General features: G+C 37.8%; 1 protein-coding gene across 14 annotated transcripts in view; it reads left to right on the forward strand.

The window, feature by feature from the left end:
• LOC134476164 (uncharacterized) overlaps positions 1-21,012 on the forward strand; it is a 70,814-nt gene that overhangs the window by 15,964 nt on the left and 33,838 nt on the right. For 7 of the 14 annotated variants that reach the window (XR_010047721.1, XR_010047719.1, XR_010047723.1 and 4 more), the window contains 3 exons: positions 105-221; positions 310-435; positions 15,960-16,179. Coding sequence is in view for 7 of the 14 variants with exons in the window: in XM_063249411.1 (XP_063105481.1) it covers positions 105-221; positions 310-435; positions 15,960-16,179 (463 nt within the window). In the remaining 7 variants the exon portion in view is untranslated. Of the gene's footprint in view, positions 1-104; positions 222-309; positions 436-15,959; positions 16,180-17,959; positions 18,210-21,012 lie in introns of those variants that run through there. The other 7 variants (XR_010047722.1, XM_063249415.1, XR_010047718.1 and 4 more) reach the window with 5 other exon arrangements.

Raw genomic sequence — 21,012 nt, forward strand, 5'->3', positions numbered from 1 at the left:
CCTGGCCTGCTATTTCTGGGTCAGTGTGGCAGTAGACATTGGCTCTGTCTGGCAGTGAATTTGCACAACACAGATTGTGTGCTTGCTTGACCTTTTCTACCCAGGTCCTTCCTTGTCCAGCCCAGTCTTCTCTGAACCTTTCGGTGGAGCCACAAGAGGAGACACTGCATGTGTAGCTGCCCAAAATTTAGCTGGTGCAGTTTGGTGCTATCAGCCAAAAGGTATGTTGGGTGACAAAATGAAGTGCCACCCATTGTGCAGCTCAGGGATTCTTAGCCTTCTTCCAGCTTCCATTTTCTCTTTCCCCAGGTATCCCTCCATCCTCCTCTTATACACACTTCTCCTCTCAAGAGCACACATCTGGGCTTGTGCTAGCCCTGGCTGGACTGGGAGCTGCCCTGTACTCCCCCAGAAGAGAGAATCCAGTACCCACAGGTATGGATGATTTGTTGTCACCCACAACAAACTAGAACCAAAATGTGTTGTCCTTGATTCACAACATGGGACTGAGGCTACGAGGAATTCTATTCTTGGCTCTAGCTCTAGAGTTCTTCTCAGGACATGGTGGTCAGAACTGGGGGATCAAGATCAATCTGATTGTGGAGCAACCCATGACCTGACCTATGGTTTGGGTCCCTGTGTGATGCATGTGTTCCTGGATATGTGGGGAGACAAATGCAGGTGCTTCTGTCTGGCGGAATCCAAGTAGACACAGTATCTTTGAAATTGCTCATATGATATGGGCAGAATTGTATCTGCTCAGGGAACAAAGGCTGGGTGCACCAGACCATGAAGCAGGACCCTCAGATATGTGCTACACTTTGGAATAAAGGCAAATAAGTGTGTCCCAGCCCAAACATTTCTGCATGCAAATTCCTGCCCCCTGGCTCATGCATTTTGGTCCTGTCCTAAGAGCAATGGAAGGTATTATAACGTGTGGCAGTGCGGCCAGCTTTCTAATGGCATGGCTGTGGGCCCCTCAGGAGCTGGACAGCACTCAGACAGGAGACAGGCAGAAGGCTCACTAGTGTACAATGTGACTTTGTCTCAATGACCAGCCTCAGGATATGGCCACCATCAAATCTTCTTTTGTTTTGGTCACCTAGTTGCCAGGCTTCCATTGTGTTCTCACCTGAATCACAGCAGAATTGATTTCCCAAGTCCAGTTGCACAGTGAGGTTGTAGGTCAGTGTGCTGGTGTGAGGCAAGCACCTGTGCCATCAGCAGTAGGGCTTCTGTGTTGTGAAAAGCTGTGGATTGTGGCAAGAACCCTGTGTATTTTGATCCCCACCACATGGATGCTGGAGTCATGATGTACAGAGCAAGATTCCTGCCACTCAGATGTCACTTTTTACTATAACTTTCCTTCCCGTGATAAGTTACTCAGAAGCTATGTGCCAGATAAATATATGTTCAAGACCCTGCTAAGCATCTCCACACAGAGTGTCTGGTAGCAGCTCAGCCTTCAAAGCTGGGTGGGAGAGGTGGGGAGGGAGATGGAGGAGGACAAGTGGCTTTGTCCTCCAAGACAGCAGCTACAGAGGGGCAGAGGGCACCTTCAGCTGTCACTGTTACATCCACTTCTGAGCCTGTAGCCTGTGGTCAGAGAGGAGACAGCAGTTTTGAACACTTTGCTAGAATCAGTGATCTGAACAGAGCTACAAAAGCAGGACATTGGAGCCATACTGAGGACTCCTCCAGAAGATTTGCCTGATTTTCATTTTTGCTTTCTGTTCCATGACTCAGTCTTCACCAGATATTGGTGGTGTGGATTCACTTGTCTCCAAAAGAGTGGGCTGCTTCTGGGGATCTGGGGCAGTCAGCACACAGTGAGATCTCCATGTGTCTCTGTTACATTGTATATACAGCAAAGTATAAATGTGCATGTTCCTGTGATAGAAAGATTGGTCCCAGAAACTCCATTAGCGAGGTCTTAACTTGAGGACAGTTGATGCTTTGTTCTTGAGCATGCATTTGACTGAAGGACCCCTTGCCTGATGCAATATACACTTCTTTGCAGTGTATATCGATTACACTGATGATAGGCACATGGTTTACTTATTATGCAGAATGCATATTAGATCCTTTGTGGTGCATGACAGTACAACCCATCAACTAGAGACTGTTCTCAAAATTGTTTGCATTGATCACCCAGAATTGAAAAAAAGTGGAGAAGTTTACAGAGAAAATCTTTCAGATACAAAAACATACTTTAAGTCAAATATATTAGAGAACACACAAATAAAATAATAGATGAGCAGAGGAAAACAATGAAAAACAATGGTTGCCCAACATAGCGAAGAAATGGAATACATGAAAGAGATCCAAACAAGAGTTCAACAAGTTCAGTGTTACATAAGAGATATATAAAACCTATGAGATTAAAATTATATGCACAGACTGATCAAAAGAGAGGTTTAGAATTTCAGATCTTGAAGACAAAATTGTAGCTAGTTGTCATGAAAACAATGCTATCTTAAAATTAGCAAGGGACTATTAGAGATCAATCCAACAGTTACAAAATGCATCAAAGACTAATTGCATGAGATTGATTGGGGTCAATAAGAAAGCCAGAGACAACACAAATACCATAAAAAAACTTCACAAAATAATGGAATAAAACTTCCCAAGCATGATTAAAGAACTTGCCATACAAATAAGTGAAGCATATAGAACTCCAAACAGACATAACCCAAATAAAACTACACCAAGATATATAATATTCAAGATTTCAGAAATACAGCACAAGATCACAGTATAAAGTGCTGTTAAGGAAAAGTCACAGATCACTTATAATTGAAAACACATCAAATTCTTAGCAGTCTTTGTTGTAGTTTGGTATAACTGACATCATCTTGAGCCCTGCTTTTAACTGGTGGCCTATATTTAACCCAAGAGAATGGAAAATGACTCAGAGTACAAGTCCTGTGAGAAAAGCACAATGAGCTGCATTACCTGGAGAAAAATTACCCTGCTCAACAAAAGAAACATGATACAGGTGTCAACTAAAAATTAATGTAAGATTCTAGGTCAATTGTTTCCAATAGGATGTTACTTTGTGTTTCTCTGTTTAAAAGCTTTGTAAGTCTCCATTTCAGCCACTTGTTTGGACTCTGAAATTGGCAGGTAATCTATATGAGTGGTCCTGAACTCTATTAATAAATTCCAAATTCATCAATTTGTATGCTTTGATTCCTTCATTTTTGTTCATGAACCTACCTCAGTCTTCTCAACACAAATATCCAAGTAAAGAAGAAAGCTGTAGTTGAAACAGAAGAACAGTTCCTGAAGTTGGACAGAAGTACAAGTCCTGAAAGGAAAGAACATCCAATCCAGATTGGTGTATCCTGAAAATTTTTCAAAATTAATGGGAACACAAGATACTTCCATGAAAAAGAAAAACTGAAGGGATATATGACTGCAAAACTGACCATAGAAAAAGTAATGAAAGTTATACTAGAGAGAGGTAAAAAGGGCCACAATTCCAAGAAAAACACAGAAACAACCAGACAGCACAAGTAATTAAAAAGTGGAGAAAAGCAGAGAATCAACAGCAGAACAATATTACCACAAAGACAAACCAATACATATCATCGTTAATGATCACACCTCATCAACCAAAAGAAATAGATGGTGAAATGTATCAAGAAACAAGATACAAAAATATGCTGTATACAGAAAAAATGTTTAATTCAAAAAGAAATTCAGAGACTGAAAGTCAAAGGACAGAAAACTGTCTTCCATGCAACAGAGGCCCAGAAGAAAGCATGAGTAGATATTCTCTTTGCAGACAATATGAACTTCAAACCAAGAATGACCAAAAAGATAAAGAGCCTCACTGCATATGTGTTAATGGAAAGTTTTTAAAAGTATAAGATAACAATCATAAATATGTGTGCATCTAATACAAGGACACCCAACAATATAAGGCAATTGTTAAAAGACATGAAGAAAATACAAACAAAAAATAACACAATTGACCCAAGAGGCTTCAATATCCCACTATCACAAATGCATGAACTAGACTATTAATCAGCAAAGAAATAAGAAAGTAGAACTGAATCTGTGAATAAATGAACTGAATAGATGTTTACTAAGTATGTGACCCAACATATTCAGAATAAACATTCTTCTCAGGTATGCAGGCGAGGTTCTCTAAAACATGCCATATAAACTAGTCCACAGAACATGCTGAAGTAAATGCAAAGAAACTGAAGTAACCCAATGCATTTTACCTGACCATAATGCAATACAATTGGGAAATAATTGTAAAAGAAGGTACAAAGACTTCATAAATATATGAAAATTAAGTAACACTCTGCCAAACAATCAATAGGTCACAGATGATATAAAGGAAGAAACCTGAAAGTATCTACAACATAACAAAAATATAGATGCAAACCTTGGTTCTCCTGGGATTCAATGAAAGCAGTTCAAAGTGGGAAATTAATAGTATTCAAATTTCACTTCAGGGAATAGAAAGAGCATAAATAAAGATATACTGTTGCACCTCACACTTCCAGAAAAAAAAATGGCATGAAAACCCCAAAGCCAATAAAAGGAAAGAAACTAAAAAGATCAGAGAAGAAAGTAATGCAGTGCAGAACATAAAAACAATAAAAAGATTTAATGTATCAAAGAGTTGGTTCATTGAAAGAATAAATAAAATTGATAAATCTTTAGCCAACCACATCAAAAGAAGAAAAGAACCACTTAAAACCATTCATTGAGGAATGAAAACAGTAAGATAATTGTACATCTTTTGAAAATTAAGAAGATCATCAGTATCTACTTCAAAAACTCATGTTTCCCTAGGTTGCATAACATAGAAATGAATCAATTCCTAGATTCACATGAATTGCCAAAGCTGACTCAATAAGATATAAAAATTCTATATAATGCAGTATCTGTCAATGAGACTGAAGATATAATTAAATTTTATTGGGTACTGGCCGGGTGGTGTATGCCTGTAACCCCAGATCTTGGGCGACTGAGATAAAAGGATTGTTGTGAGTTTGAAACTAACCAGGGCTACAATGTGAGCTCAAGGCCACTCCAGTGCATAGCAAGACCATCTGCAAAACACATTAAAATGAAGCAAACAATGACAACAAAAAGGCAACTGACCAACATATAGAAGTCCAAGTCTTCAGGAATATACTGCTGAATTTTATAAGAAATGTGTAGAAAATTGAAGGCCCCTACTCCTTAATGAAATTGAAAGATACGCAGTTCTCCCTATCTCTTTCCTGGAGACCAGCATTACACTGATACTAATACCAGAGAAAGACACAACCAGAAGAAAAAAAAAAAAAAAAAAACTACAGGGAAGTTTTCCTAGTGAACATAGTTGCAAAAATCCATAATAAGATACTAGCAAAGTGAATGTAGCAAATCAAGAAGATTTTAAAACCTCACAACTTGGATTCATCCCATGAAGGCAGGGATGTTTCAGTACATGCAAATCAACAAATTTAAATGTTATATCAACTCAGGTAAAAACAAAAGTCACATGGTGATCATCTCAATAAATGCATGATAAGCTTTTGATAAAATCAAGCACTGATTTGTAATAAAATCCTGCAATATATAACAATAGAGAGACTTTACCTCAATCTGATAAAACAAGCAAGGACAAAAATACCCCCAGCATCATACTAAATGGTGAAAAACTAAAAACTTTCACACTACAATTAAGAACAAGAAAAGGATGATTACTATCACCACTCCTTTTCAATATAGCTCTGGAAACATTAGGCAGAACAATTAGAGATAAGAGACAAATAAGAATAATCATATAACAGAAAGTTGGTAAACTATCATTATTTATGGATGACATGATATTCTATGTAGAAGATGTCAATTACTCCACCAAAAGACTTCTAGACTTAACCAAATTCAATAATGTACCTGGAGACAAAGTTGGCAATCAAAAATCAAGAGCATTACGGTACACAATAAACTCACTAAGAGAAAAGTTACAGAAATCACACCCTTAACAATACCCTCCAAGAAAATGAAATACTTGGAATGAACCTAACAAAGAAAGTCAAGGACTTACATATTGAAAATTACAGTACTTTGTAAAAGGATACTGAAGAGATTATCAGAAAATGGAAAGATACCCCTTGCCCAAACTTTGCATTGTCTTTTCACTGTGTTAGTGATTTCTTTTGATGTACAAATATTTTTTTAATAAGATGGAGTCCTAGTGCTTGATCCTTTGAAGTTGATTCTTCAAATTTTGTGTTTTGTTCATGAAGCCTCATTAGTGTTTCTGTTGTAATATTTAGATCTCCAAGCTAGTTTGGCTTTAGTCTATTGCATGGTGATAGGCATAGACCCAGTTTAAGTCTTCAGTATGAGGAAAGTCATTTTCTTCAGCATTATTAAAGAGGCTATCTCTCTTCCAATGAACATATTTGGCTCCTTTATCAAAGACAAGGTAGCAGAGTGTGTTTGTAATTGTGTCTCCATCTCCAGTCTGTTTGATAGATTATTGGGTCTGTTTTTCTGCCAGGACTCTGGTGATTTTGTGAGAGTAGCTTTCTAGTATTATAGCAAGTGAAGGATTGTGATGCCTCCTGACTTGCCTCTGTTGCCCAGGAATGTGTTTGGTATTCTAGATCTTTTCTGTTTCCAAATGAATTTTAGAAAAGTTTTCTCTATATTTGTGAGCTATACTAATTGTATTTGGATGGGCATTGCATTAAATCTGTATAAGAGTCTGCAATATGATATTTCTTGAGTTTTCCATATCCTTAAACATAGTCTTATTGGTTTTTATACTCACTTGATGTATCCTAAAAGGTATGATCCTAAGAGTTTCAAACTATTGAGTTCTTCTTCTCAAGGATATCAGCAATAATAGATACATTTTTTCCTATTTGTTTGAGACATGGTTTCCCTATGCAGTTCAGGCTGACTGTGGGCTCACATCTTAGTCCAGTAACTTCACATGGTAATCCTACCTTAGCGTTCCAAGTTTGGGATTACAGGTGTGCACCTGACACCTGAAAGAATTCCTGGTGTTATTTGAAAGATGAGAAAACAGTCATGAGATACACATGTATTCATTAACTGTCATTTCCTTAAAGGAAAAGTGTTCAGATTAACACATAATACCTTTGGAGTGTAGGGAATCAGAAGATGTGTTTCTATATCTTATGGTCTGGGGATAACAGACTACACTACTGCAAAAACGGGAGACATCACAGCTAGGAATATGTGTCAAATTTGAGCACAAGTATTATGAATTAAGAGAGTATTTATGGAAGTTGAGTGAAAAGACCAGTGGAAAATAATGAAAGACTTGGTGACTTTAGCCTTTCATGACTCCAGATTAGGCTTTATTATAATGCTGAATGTCACAAATATTCAAATAGTCAAATATTATGTGTGTTTTTACCTAGAAAATCTTAAGGCTTGGCACTGTATCCTAGCTGTGTTGTAGCCTGGCATAAATCATACAATCTTGAGCCCTACATTTAACTATTGCCTTGTATTTGAGCCAGGAAAATGGAAAATGACTCAGCATATAAGTACAATGAGAAAAGCAAAATGAGCTGTACCCAAGGAAAAAAACTTTAATTTGCTCAAAAAAAACAAAAACAAAAACAAAAACAAAAACAAACAGGATACAGGTGTCAACCAAAAATTAACATAAGATTCTAGCTACATTGTTTCCAATAGGATGTTCTTTGTGATTCTCTCTTTTAAAAACTCTTAACATTCCAATCCAGAATCACTTGTTTAGATTTTGAAATGGGGGAGGTTTTGAAATGGGAGAAATGGTTCTGAGCACAGCTATTTAAATTCCAAATTTATCCTTTGTCTGTGTGGATTCCTATATTGTTGTTCTCAAACTGACCTCAAGCTCCAGAAAGGTTTACTGACACAAGCAAAAACCTAGATTAAATACAGTGTCACCTTAAGGAAAGAATCATAGTGAAAAGGAGGGAAGAAAAAGACAAACACCATGTGTTATGATACCCACCTCTTTACCCGGCATTAAAGAGGCTGAAATAGGAGAATGGCCATGTATTCAAGGACAGAATACCCTAGGTAGTGAGTGCAAGGTCAGCCAGAACTACAAAGTGGGACTATGTCTTTAAAAACAAAAAAACAAAAATGAAAAAATATAAAAACTGAGGAACAGAGAAAGACTATTAAAGGAAAACAAAAATATTAGAGCTGAATGAAAGTTGACTTAACTAAAATGAGAATTATGGAATGATGTTGCAGAGAAAAGCTGGTCCTGAAGTGTGACCCATGAGGCAGTGAAAAATACAGTTATGAATGGGACCTATTGTGCTACATCACAATAGTGACCTCCTTCCTTCAATACATCTGCAGTCTACTAGACAGGAGGTCCAAAAGTTCATGGAAATGTCAAACTCAGAGCAAATAAGCAGCTTGAAATCAAAGCTTTGAATCATGGGCTTTAGCGGATGTTTGATATTCAAGTTGAAATAGGAGAAATATAATCCTACCTGATTTGATGGCAAATTCAGCAAGTTGGTTGGCTCACAGCATTGAAGAATGAAGTCACAAATCAAAAGAAGTTCAAAAAGTTTTCTTGGAAAAAACGGCAGAATAGCCCTGCCTTTGCAGGAGGGGTCTTCAGTGTTTAGCTCACAGATCACTTATCAGGGGTCATTTATACAGCAAAGTTAGAATGTGAGTACAGTGTGGGTCTCAAACTACAATCTACCTATAAGTGTGTAGCTGCTTAACTAATATTATTCAGAAGGGCAGCAAGTCACCCAGAAAAGGTATGCAGAAAGAGCCAAGGAACTTTGTGGGAACAATAGCCCAGGTGTTCTGTTCATTGAGTATGGTAATAGATGCCTACCTGGACTTCCTGGGGAAGGTGGTGGTAACTGTAGTACATTTCAAGCTATTGTTTTTCTCTTTAAGAGGCATGTAGACCTGGTCACTGCATCTTCACCTTCAGGTCTGGCTTTCTTCAGCTGTGCCTCTAGCAGGGATTGTTGTATTTAGTTTTTTTTTTTTGTTTTTTTTTTTTTTGTCTTTTTCCTTTGTATCGGTACCGGGGATCGAACTCACGACTGCCTGCTTGCAAGGCAGGCGCTTATGCCGCTGAGCTAAATCCCCAGCCCCTGTATTTAGTTTTTTACATTGATTCCTTTGAGGTTCCATTTCCTCTCTTAATGTATATCAATTTCTGTCTACTTGGCCTCCTATAGTAAAATCACAATACTATTTGAATGGATAAAGTGATATTTATACATTTAAGAAAATATTATTTAATAGGGGGCCTGGGTTTTAGCTCAGCAGGCAAAAGTACCTGCATGGCAAGAGCCAGGTTGTCAGTTTGATCCCCAGTACCTAAAAAGAAGAGATTTAAAATGCAAGGAAAGAAAATAATTTCATTTGTGAAGATGTAGATGAACAAATTTTTCAATTAAATCTGTCAGTGGCAAATTAAAGAGTGGTAATAGTTGTATTTAGAATCTAAGGTTGTTCAGGCTGGGGATTGAGCTCAGTGGTTCAAGGACCAGCCAGGTAAGCACAAGGTCATGAGTTCAATCCCTGGTATGAAAAATAAAAATTTCTACAGTTTTCAACCATGTAGTGCTACGAGCACAATTATTGAAATTGACAGTTGTTCATTCAGTGGCTCAATTTTTCTTTTGTGTTCTACAAAATATCTACAGATAACTTGGTAAATACAATGAATGATATACTGTCTCCTATACCATGGGTATTTGCTGAGAGTTGTTTTTAGTTTTTATTTTTTCACTTACTTGAAACCTGAAAATATTTGGTGATGCTAGATAGAGAAACCGCGATAATTATTTTTTCATTTTAATCATATATTTCACTACATCCATTAAGTACATTTTATTTGCTACAATTATGCTAAGAGAAGTTGATAAACAATTCTTAATGTTATGGGCAGCTGAGTTAGTTAGAAATAAAAGCAGTCAGACAGTGATATAGTGGAATGCAACTCCTAACCTACTACATTGGGTATGAATTTAGGTTCTCTAAAATTGAAGAATGAATAATTAGGAACAATGGAGGAAAGAGCAGAATATATTTTTTTGAGAGAAATAAATTGACAGGATTTTGCTCTAGATGAGACATTTCAGCACTGGGAGGTGAGACCAGGTTATATTTACCTTGAGGTCACTTTCCCCTCTCCTTTGCAACTTACCTGTGGCAAGAAAAGAGTCCCAATCAGCTACTTGCACATCAGCAATGCCACCTTTAAGTACCACCGCAAAGGTAAACTATACATATGCCCCTATGTGACATTTTTACTGTGTATTCTCTCTTTTAAAATGCCAAAAATGCTATCATTTGGTTCCCTAAGGCAGATTGAGTGTCTCCTGGGAATCCCTCTCATTTTGAGTCCCTTTGCCTTAAAACCAACAGTTTCTTCTTCCTGGATGGTTTACTTGCCACTGCTAATATGCATGCAACAGCAACCTTACTCACTGAACATGGGTGAGGTACCTTCTTTTTTTGTTTGTTTGTTTGTTTGTTTCTATTCCTCAGCAAGCTTGTGACAGAAAACACATCCTGCCATCCCCAAACAGGGTTACTAGTTTCCACACATCTTAGGCCACACAGCTGGAGGTAACATGGAGATTTTTATGTGCTGGGACCCCGCCCTGCTCTCTTTGGTTACCTGCGAAGAAGAATGGGTGTTGGGAGTTTGCCTGTCACACTTTCAAAATAGATTATGATCTCTTATGTTGTGTGTGACCGAGCACAGCTTCCAAGTTCCTTGGGGGAGCTACAGCTCTTAGTCCCTGAGGTGAAATTGTTCTCTCAGCTCCCTTATAATTCAGTCATGGGGACCACTTCCTGTCCTCCAGAAAACACACCTCTGCGATGCCTGGTTCATAACCTTGGTGCTTTTGGCCTCTAAAAGGCTACAACAACCAAAAAGCTGATCTTTTATCTATGCTTTTGTCACAGTGGTGATAAGTTGGCCAAAACCTTTCATCTTTAGGCCTTCTTCACTTTAAGGGCGTGGTTTTCTCTCACTCTGTCTTTTGTGATGGCCCATGTACTCCTGGCTCGCTCTGCTCCACCAGGATCTCTCCCCTTTCCCTCACCTATGATGCAGCTTCTGTCTTTACAGCTTCTCCCCATATCGCTCATACCAAATCCCACTGCGTTCTCAGCCAAAGGTTTCTATACCCCATGCGTAATCTGCTCCTCCTCCTTCACTCCCAAGGGTCTACAATCCTCCCCCTAGTGTCTCTCATCCTTCCCCTAGCATTTCTCACCAGGCTCTGACTTCTCAATACCCCTGCTCTAGCTGTCTGTCCCATCTGAGGGTTCTTTTTCTCCTTCCCCTGCATTGCCATTTTCTCTGCCTGCCCACCATACTGGGTCTCAGGCATTGCAGCCTTTTGGCAGGCCACATGGATGCCAGCAGCCATGTTGATTACACACATGCACCTGCTGGGCTCATCTTTACTGCTGCTTTGGGAACAGGCTGGACCTTAAAGATTAACTAATATTTGTGTTCCTTCTTTTTAACTTTCTGAGCTACCTCAGGTTAACCATCAATTAGGTTCCTTTTCTGGTATTCTTATTTCAAGAGATCTCTATTAATTGATCTATAAGAATGTTCACTCTACTCTATTTATTATAGTTCAAGTTGGCCAAATATATTTGAGCACATTCTAATTTTATAAGATGATTGTCAGTTTATGTATCTGTTGTCCATTTGTCCAATTGTCTGCTCTGTTAGCAGCTTTTTCTTTTTACTTGAGCTCAACAACTTTTTCCCTCAACATTTATATTTTCAGATCATGTAATAAAGGTTTATTTGGGTAACAGATTTAAAAGACATGCTTCCACCTAAGTTGCCAGCTGGTCAAAATGATGCTAAAATTGGGTAAACAAAATCCCTTGGGGTGAGGCAACATTAAACAGCACTCCAATTGATAAACAAGAAAGTGGACACCTGGTAACTTTTTAAAAAAATTTATTTTAATTTTAAGGAGATTAAAATAAAAGAGGACTTAATGTATGAGATTGGAGCACAACAGTTTAAGCAACACAGTATTACAACACAATACAACCTGACATATCTGTAGCTAACTTAGTGTCTCTTTCCTTGAAGTAGTTGAGTATATCTTCATACACAATAGTATCAAACATAACAAAATATTGTAAAACCATTAAAGAGCAAGAAAGTATTACAGATTATTTGGAATGAAATAACACAAAATGAACAATGGTTACTATATTATCTCATTGTCCATAAAATATTTGTTTATACTACCACACATAATACAATCCAATAAGATGCAACAAGATAGAACCAAGGAAACAGAAGAATAAAAGCATGATAGCACTTCAAAACAAGATAATATTAAATCAGCACTAGCTATTATAATGTCTTGTTTTCTTCAAAATTGCTGTTCAAATAATCATAGATAATAAAATCAAACAACCCAGGATGAAACCATTCTGAGTAATGAATGGGAATATTATAAGGCTCCAAAGCAATGTAATGTGGGAGCAGGATTACCACACACTCTTATATACTCTTACCATTTCTCTCACCAGGGAGACTATATGGTATTTACACATGAACAACCAGGTACTTTAACCAGGTCAGGTTCACTGATGGGAGGTCCAAATAAACTCTTTAGTCCCATGGGAAAAAGTTCAAGTAAAGTTCATATTACTAAGACAATTCATTGTTGCTGATCTGATGGTATATTCATGCCTTCAAATATAAAATTGTGATTGTTTATGATGACAAATGTTTCCTTTCATATCTAGATGTCTTATGCCTTTTTCTCCTGTTCCAGCCTGGTGATTTAGATCAGGCCAATACAAAGTCAAATAATTTTTAACAAAAATTTATGTAATGTAATAGTGAGCAGTCAAAAATATGTCACAAATTTTTTCAGTGCTCAAATGTTAAAACACCCATGGTTAATAGAAAATAACACTTCCATTTAATGTTCTATATTAAGTTTACTGCTTGTCCTGTACTGTATGGTATTAATCTTCTGGATGTTTAACAGCTACAGTTAAGAGATAATTATAAATTCCCTTTGGATTCCTTGTGCTATTATCCACCAGATATTTTCTAAAAAAAAAAAGTTTATTTGATGCAGGGGCCAACAGAATAATGAGATCTGGAGTGGGGCTGAGACTGGGGCAGCAGCCAGAACAGAACCAGTCCAAGCCTGTCTGTCAGCACTGGCTCAGCCCTTAGGATAGGGAAACATTTGCTTGATGTTTTGTCTTGAGTCCTAACCCACAATAGGAGGTATCCGTCTCCCCCATGGTTGCAAGGTATCTGGGCTTTTGCATTGGTCATTTCTAGGACCTAGTCCTGTCTCACTGCCTATATGTTTCTACCTAACTCAGCTGCCTGTAACAACAGGGCTGGGACTTCAAAGGAGCAAGAGGCTAAATTCAGATTGCTTATAGCCTTGGAAGAGACAATCACCTCCTGCTTTGGGCCAAATCTCAAGACAAATGCCAACAGAAATACAATCAAGTGCTAAGAACCAATTGTCCAAATAGTTCTGTATCACCCTGAAGAAGTCAACAGTCGCCACCCCAAACCCCTACAGGAAGAGTCCCTGCTGTTAAGGAATCCCACTTATTATGTGACATGCTCCCCCATTTGTTCCTAATTGAATCACTTTTACCTGAGCAATTGACCCTAATGGTTGAACACAGCTCTATCCCGCCTTATGCTCACCTTGCAAATTTCCAGTGTTCCCCTCTTTTGACCCATCTAACCTCCTGTTTCTACTCAATAAATACAGAGTCTTTGACAACCCACTCAGGACCCCTTCTGTCTCTCAGACAGAAGCTTTATTTCTCTCAATAAATATATTCCATTCTTAAACTCCATCATTCTAAACATTATTCTTCTATTTTAGAGAACACAAACTCATACCAGACATATAGTAGGTCAGGAGTTTCATTCCCCTCTATCATCAACATGAACCAAATTAACATAAATATCTTTATGGTTTGTCTGAATGCTTTTCCCTTTTCATGCAGTTTTAAGTGATCAATTCAACTCACAGTGGTTGTATTTCTGGCAATGTATAAAGCTGTAAATATCAGTCATTATAAATGTAAAATAATTGGTTTTAGTGTATAATTTAGCAAGAACTAGATATTGCTATGGGAGTAGGTTATCTCATATAAAAGTGAACGTTCAACTAAAATTGCTCAGAAAAATTTCTACATTACTGGCTGCTTCAACGATTTTAAGATACACGAACTGTGTATTTTTGCCTTTGTGTAGAAGCCTTCTATTATGTTATTGAAAGAAGACTGTACATCTGTTGGACCCTGTTTATATTTTGAAGCTTTTTCTGCATTGAAGTTTATATGAAGATTTATTTTTATCTTAGGCTTAAACTCACTGCATTGACACTGATGGAGTGAAGCAACAGTCCACTACATTAACTTCAATTATATATTCATGGCATTGATCAGATGAATTACTGAGGAGATAAATTAGCTACATACATAGACAAGAATCAGTACTGTTAGCATTTTCTGGTGCAATAGAGATGCAGAAAATAAGAAAAAGTAAAAGTGGCCTTTCTATTTAAGGAATGTGAGGAGGAGCCCAAAAAAATCAAGGTTTTTTGTTTTGTTGTGTTTTGTTTTGTTTTGTTCTTACTATGCGGTTAGGGGTATAAGTGACTTTTGCCTGGATGTGGAGATTGGAGCAGACATTTCTGTCATGTGAGGAGCTGATAGGAATTTTCTTCAAGCCCTTGGGAAAGGAATGAGGAGGTTGTAATCAGGGAAGAAGAGGAAGCGGCCATATGGTTAGCATCCCTGATTGGGCCTTCCACCATGTTGAACTACAAGCAGGAGGTCCTCCCTCAGTTTGAATGATGAAATAAACATAAAGAAGTTTTGCTATGTGTCTTCCTCCATGGCTGGAGGTAACCATTCACAAGAAATATTTTGACTCACATCCTTAATAAATTGTAGATACCATAATCAAAATTACAGATCAATTCACTTTCAGAAAACAGAAGCAGCACTTAAATGCAGGCATAAAGGCCTTCAGTGAGAGTATCCCTGAAGAAGTGAGATCAGCTTTATAGAACACAAACTACTACTCATTTATCTGAGTTCACTAAAGATAAAAATTTATAATGGTGTTGCTACAAGGGAAAGTAACTCCTGATCTACTATGTCTGGTATGAGTTTGTGCTCTCTAAAAGTAAAGCATAAATTTTAGGAACAACAGAATTTAAGAGTAGAATATGTTTATTGGGAGAAAGAAAGCTGTCTGAGAGAGAGAAGGGGTCCTGAGTGGGTTGCCAAAGACTGTCTTTTCTAGGGACTTCTATTGAGTAAAATAATTTTGGGAGATGGATTTAAGGTGGGAATACTGGGAGCTCACAAGGCAGATATGCATATGATAGGATAGAAATATGGGAGCCAATAAAATTAATAGTTCAGGTAAAAGTGATTAAATTGGGATCAAATGGGGAAGCCTGTCACACAGAAAGTAGGCATTTTTATGCAGTAGTGACTCTTCAATTAAGGGGTTCAGAAGGTGACTCATGACTTCACCAGGATGATAGGAACTATTGAAATATCAGGCTTTAGTTGAATGGTAACTGCTGATTTCCTCAGGGTGCTAGAGAACCATTTCAAATACCAATCCTTACAATATTAATACATTTACTTAATCTTTTGTCCTGAAGTCTGACGCTTAGCAGGAAGTGTCTGCCTTCCCTATAGTTGAAGGTATCTGGGCTTCTGCATGGGATCCTTGGAGGACCAAGCCCTGTCTCACTGCCAACATTATTTGACTAACTCAGCTCAGTATTGTTTGGAAAATTGAACACAAATGTCTTGCACTTTGGGGGAATGATCTGGGGATGACAGTGTGTAATGTATTTACCATTGTTGTCCCTGATTGACATGTTGTGAAATTTAGTTTGACTTTTTCTTTTTAGCCTTGAAATCAAATGGATTTGGAAATAAAAAACCTGAGGTAAATCTCTTTGGTACAAGCACTCCTCTGTGGATATCAGCACTGAAGAAGACAGCCAGGTCCAGAAGTCTGCACTACAGTCTATCATTTGGGATCCTCTCTTGCAGGGAGGGGTTCCTTTCCCTGTTTATTCTTGACTCAGAAGGAGGGAAGAGGAGCAAGATTCAAGCACAGATGAAGAGGTGGGCTATATGAACTGTCCAACCAGGTGGGCCATGACAGGCGGTCTCTTAAGTCTTTCCTGTATCAGGGCATTATTGACCTGTTGTGAGCACAGTGCTGGAGCAGAATGTTTGCTGGATCTCATTTAGTGGTTTCAATGTCATGTGGCCTGATTAGGAAAGAACCTTGGAGATCTTCAAGCTGCAGAATGCTCAGGTTGTGGATGGGAGCCCAGAAATAGGGCAAAAGGCCTAAACCAGTTACAAGTGGTTAGAACCAGTTCCAGTGTCTCGATCTTCAGGTACTTAGTTTGCTTCAGCCCCTGAGGTCCTCCAGCATTGGCTGTGGGTCATCCATTGTACATTTTGCCTCTTTCTGGTGGAAAGAGTGACTCTATCTTCTCTTTGACAGCAGCAGATTCCAGTATCATCTTTGGAATTCTCTGCTGCCCTGGCACCTCCACAAGCTCAGTGAGGGAAGGAGCTTGGGGAAACCCTGACTCTGATGCATTTTGTAGCTGCTGCAAAAGTACTGAGGAAGGTCTCTGCCCTCATTGCTGTGAAAAGCAGACCTGGAGGGTCTGATGTTTATAAATGTCTGTGATACAGGGCCTCATAGCCACAACTTCTGTCCTTAAACTTGTGCTTTGTTGTATTTAGAGTGATCTCCTAAATTATAGGATGTTCTTGTGTTTCCATCCTATCACAGGTGTTGGCAAAGGTACTGAGTATTCAAAGATGTGTAGTGATGTGCCTCAGTGGAGGAAGGCTTCCCAAATACCTGGTGAACTTTGTATCATACATGACAATGCAAAAGAATTTTGAACATAATTATTTAGGTGACAGCTCTGCTCACAGACTGTTTGTGAGAACAGCCATGTATTTTTGAATTCTGAGAAAAATGAAGCAGATATGAAAGTGTTACCAAGGGCAGGGTAAAGTATGCTTGCAAAGGACAAATTCCTGAATCACCTGCCTGTTAAACGTTCATTGAAAAATTCCAAAATTTATGCATTTTCATGGACACATGCACATGATAGCCTTCTGAATGGAAAGGAATATGGGTGTCATCACTGAAATAACAGCTGATTTATCAGTTTGGCTGATAATACACATTGTTTATATATAGAAATTCTTTGCAATGGACTTTACTAAGTGGTGTAAAATAGAAGCCCTAAATAGAAGTTATGCTTCAGGGATATCCATTGTTAGGCATGAAGGGTTTTCTGTGTAGTGTGGATCAGAGCAGCATGGAAAGGATGTGCAAGTGATTGGCATGATACAGGGTGTCAAGAGCAGGATTTACAAATGAGAGGATCTTTACTGAAAATCAAGTAGTTCTTAGGGTAAGCATGAAGTTCAAGTTGGCTTCTGATTTCTTACTTGAGATGAACAATACCAGCTCTGTCAATAATAAGTATTACATACCTGTTAACCCATGATTTCTGTGTTCCATGATTGAGATCTAATTTTGATTTTCTCTAATTATATGCCAGTGTCATGAAGTAGGAATTTGAATCTTTATTTTTTTTTTGTACCAGGGATTGGACTCATTAGCTCATACTTACTAGGCAGGTGTTTATGCCACTGAGATAAATACACAAACATGAATGTGTTTTCTGTATATTAAGAAAAGTATCAACATTCTACATCAGAACATGTTGAAAGTTCTTGGCATGTTACTACATTGTATCGATATATAATTTTTAAAAGAAAGCAATGGTGTTTTATGCAGTCAATTTTCAAGTTGCATTTTTTTGTGGAGTTTTGCAGTCAGGGTCTTTCTCTCTATTTCCGACAGCTCTGTAACTGAGGCTGGCCTCCAACTGAAGGCAGTTCTCCTGCATCAGCCTCCCAAGATATATTTCTTCTTTCTGAGCGAAAGGGGATCACTTGGTGACACTGAGCTATAATTTGCTATGTGTGCCTTGTTTCAATGTTTATACATTGTTTACATACAGTTTTCCATTTTCATTTGAGTTATTATTTATGTACCATATTTGTTGTTATTTATGTTTTGTTGTGTGAAAATAAATTCAAATTTATTTGAATGCTGCTTAAGTATATTAAGAACAAAGGACGTAGTGGCCTAAATGAGATTTGAAAAGATATCATCTGTAATTTATCCAAGTGATTCATGTGATATTTGTCTACCCCTTTGCTTTGTGGATGCTGGTCCTACAGGCTCCCACTGTGAGCTCTGCTTTAGAGACAGTGCACAGGGATACTTCCGGTGACTCAGCACAAAAAGCACTGCTCCCATTTGGCTGTGAGCTGCAATCTATCATCCAAATTGCTTTTTCAAAAAATGTATCTATACATAAAATTAATCACCAAGACATGGAATTAAGCTTTGAAGAATTCAGTCTCCATTCAGCTGTGATGTTTTGTTCTACGTTGTTTAGTTTAGTTTTGTGTTATTGAGACAGGCTTTCACTATGTATATCACTATGGTGCCTACAATTTTGTTGACTTCATAAAAGCCCTCCTCTCTCAGCCTTTTGAGGGCTGGAATAGTAGATATGCACCAACTCTGCTTTTGATTCAGATTTTTATGAGCAAATTTAAGATATCCCAGGCCATGAGTCCCAACCTTCCTTTGAGAAATATATGGATGAATCTTTAGGATCATACTTTTATCACTTGGCCACTCAGCACTTATCCCCTAACATCACTTGGGAAGCACATTTGTTTACGCACTGACTATGCTGAGCATCATTGGGGAAGTTGTCATTTTAACCAGTTGATTCTTATATTGAATACATTACAATAGTCACTTTTATATTTCTTGTTACTTGATAAAAACTAACAAAAAGTATGCAATTATTGATTATCGTTTACTTAAATAATTGCACTAGTAAGGACTTACGTATAAAGCCCTAGGCTAAGTGTGATTCCTTTATTCCCACCATCAGTAGAGGATGAGATTAGATGATCAGGGCTTTGAAGCTGACTTTGGGAGGCAATTTTGCTATATGATCTAGCAGTGTGTGGCAGTTTTTTTTATACCTGCATTTGATGTTTAAGGAAACAGGTAAGTTTAGGTCAAGAATATAAATGTAGGATGGGAATACTGAAGCAAAATGCAAATCATGATTTTTTGGCTCAGGAAATGTGCTTTTTATGGTAATTTGTGCAGCAGTCTTAAATATACTTGTATTAGAGTAAAGCATAGTGAAACATAAATGAGCCAGACATTCTCTGTTCTGAAAGTAGAGGCATTAACAAAACTTTTTTACTCAATGCTATTGCTGGTGCTTTTTGTAGAAAATAAGATAGGGCAACAAAACAAGCAAAAAGGATTATATAAAATTTTAATACTTATGCACAAATGTAGAAGCCAAAAAACAAAACAAAACAAAAAAAACCAAATCAAATTTAAAAAGGATGAAGAAATAATCTACAGGATAGGAGAAGATTGCATGTTCCCCCTGAGAGCTAACATGTAAATCCAATAGAAATGTGAAATGAATACACACTTTTAAGAAGAGGTACAAATTGTCAAGAAATACCTGAAGAACTATTGAGCATTTATGCACAATAGAGAAATGCAAATCAATATACCATCTCATTGCAGAGACAAATCACCACAAGATCAAATGAATACTCATAAGACGGCAGGAGAAAACAAACTATTTAACTTTGTTGGTGGAAATGTAAACAAGTACTTCAGCCACTACTGAAGTCAGTGTTCAAAGTATTCAAATGATTAAACATAGTAAGTCCACTAAGTGCAGTGCTTCCTTTAATGGGTCTCATACTCAAAGATCTAAGGACCCATTGCAGTGATTCATGCATATTCCTGTTTACTGCAGCAATAGTCACTTTTCTGTGGAGAGCAGCAGCAAGCACTGCTACATCACTACCAAATGCCAATGATGAAAAACAAATACCCATCAGTGTACTCTGTTTAGTAAATGATATGATATTATTTTGAAATAAGCTCTAAATTAGCTTTTCATAGTGTGATAAGCATGACATAAGCATGATAGTCATGCTAATGTAACAAGGCCCTCACGATTGCACTATGTTTATTAGATTGAACTGTTTTTCTTTTGGAGGCAACATCTTGCTATGAAGTTCAGGTTGGCTTTAAGATCAATTTATACCCCAGAGGGTTCTCAAACAATTCACCTGCCTCAGCCTCTCAAGTACGTGGCTTACACACACATGCCATCAGGCCCAGTTTAGATTTGGTATGTTAAATGTATATTCAGTATTTTTTCAACTGTTTTGGTTGTTAAAGTGTTTCCACTTTTTACCTCCAGCATCTATAACCACTGTGACCTTATTGAGGTGGTAATGTACATACCACCAGCCTCATGACATTCTCTCCTGTGTTCAGTGCTGTCAGTGTACTGCAGTGAGACTTATGTGTACAAATGTATATAACTGCTTGTTTTTTCTACTTTCCTTCAAAAAGATTTTAAAATTACCTGATACAATCAATGACCTTGTCTACAGTTTGATGCAAATGCCAACAGTTAAGCAGAGTGTAGCACAAACACACACACACACACACACACACACACACACACACACACACAGGAAAGAGACCACATAGTTCCCATGAGAGGTTTGTCAAGGAACATGAGAAGAAAACTCTCTGGAGATATGTGTTCCTGATTATTACAGTTGAATTCACCTCAGGTTTTCTCACTGTTGTTTATGTGAGGTAGACCAGATGACTATTTTAAGACATGGAGTTACATAATGTCCTTTTTTTTTGTACAGAGGATCAAACTCATGACCCTGACCTTGCTAAGCAGATGCTTATGCCACTGAGATCAATCCTTGGCACCCAATAAAGTCTGTTTTGAAATTTAAGTGTCTAAAGATCTGCTTTGGTGGTGT

The sequence above is a fragment of the Cavia porcellus genome, unplaced genomic scaffold (assembly GCF_034190915.1).
Source record: "Cavia porcellus strain 051 isolate PalLab524CR breed Dunkin Hartley unplaced genomic scaffold, mCavPor4.1 scaffold_5, whole genome shotgun sequence".
Taxonomy (NCBI): domain Eukaryota; kingdom Metazoa; phylum Chordata; class Mammalia; order Rodentia; family Caviidae; genus Cavia; species Cavia porcellus.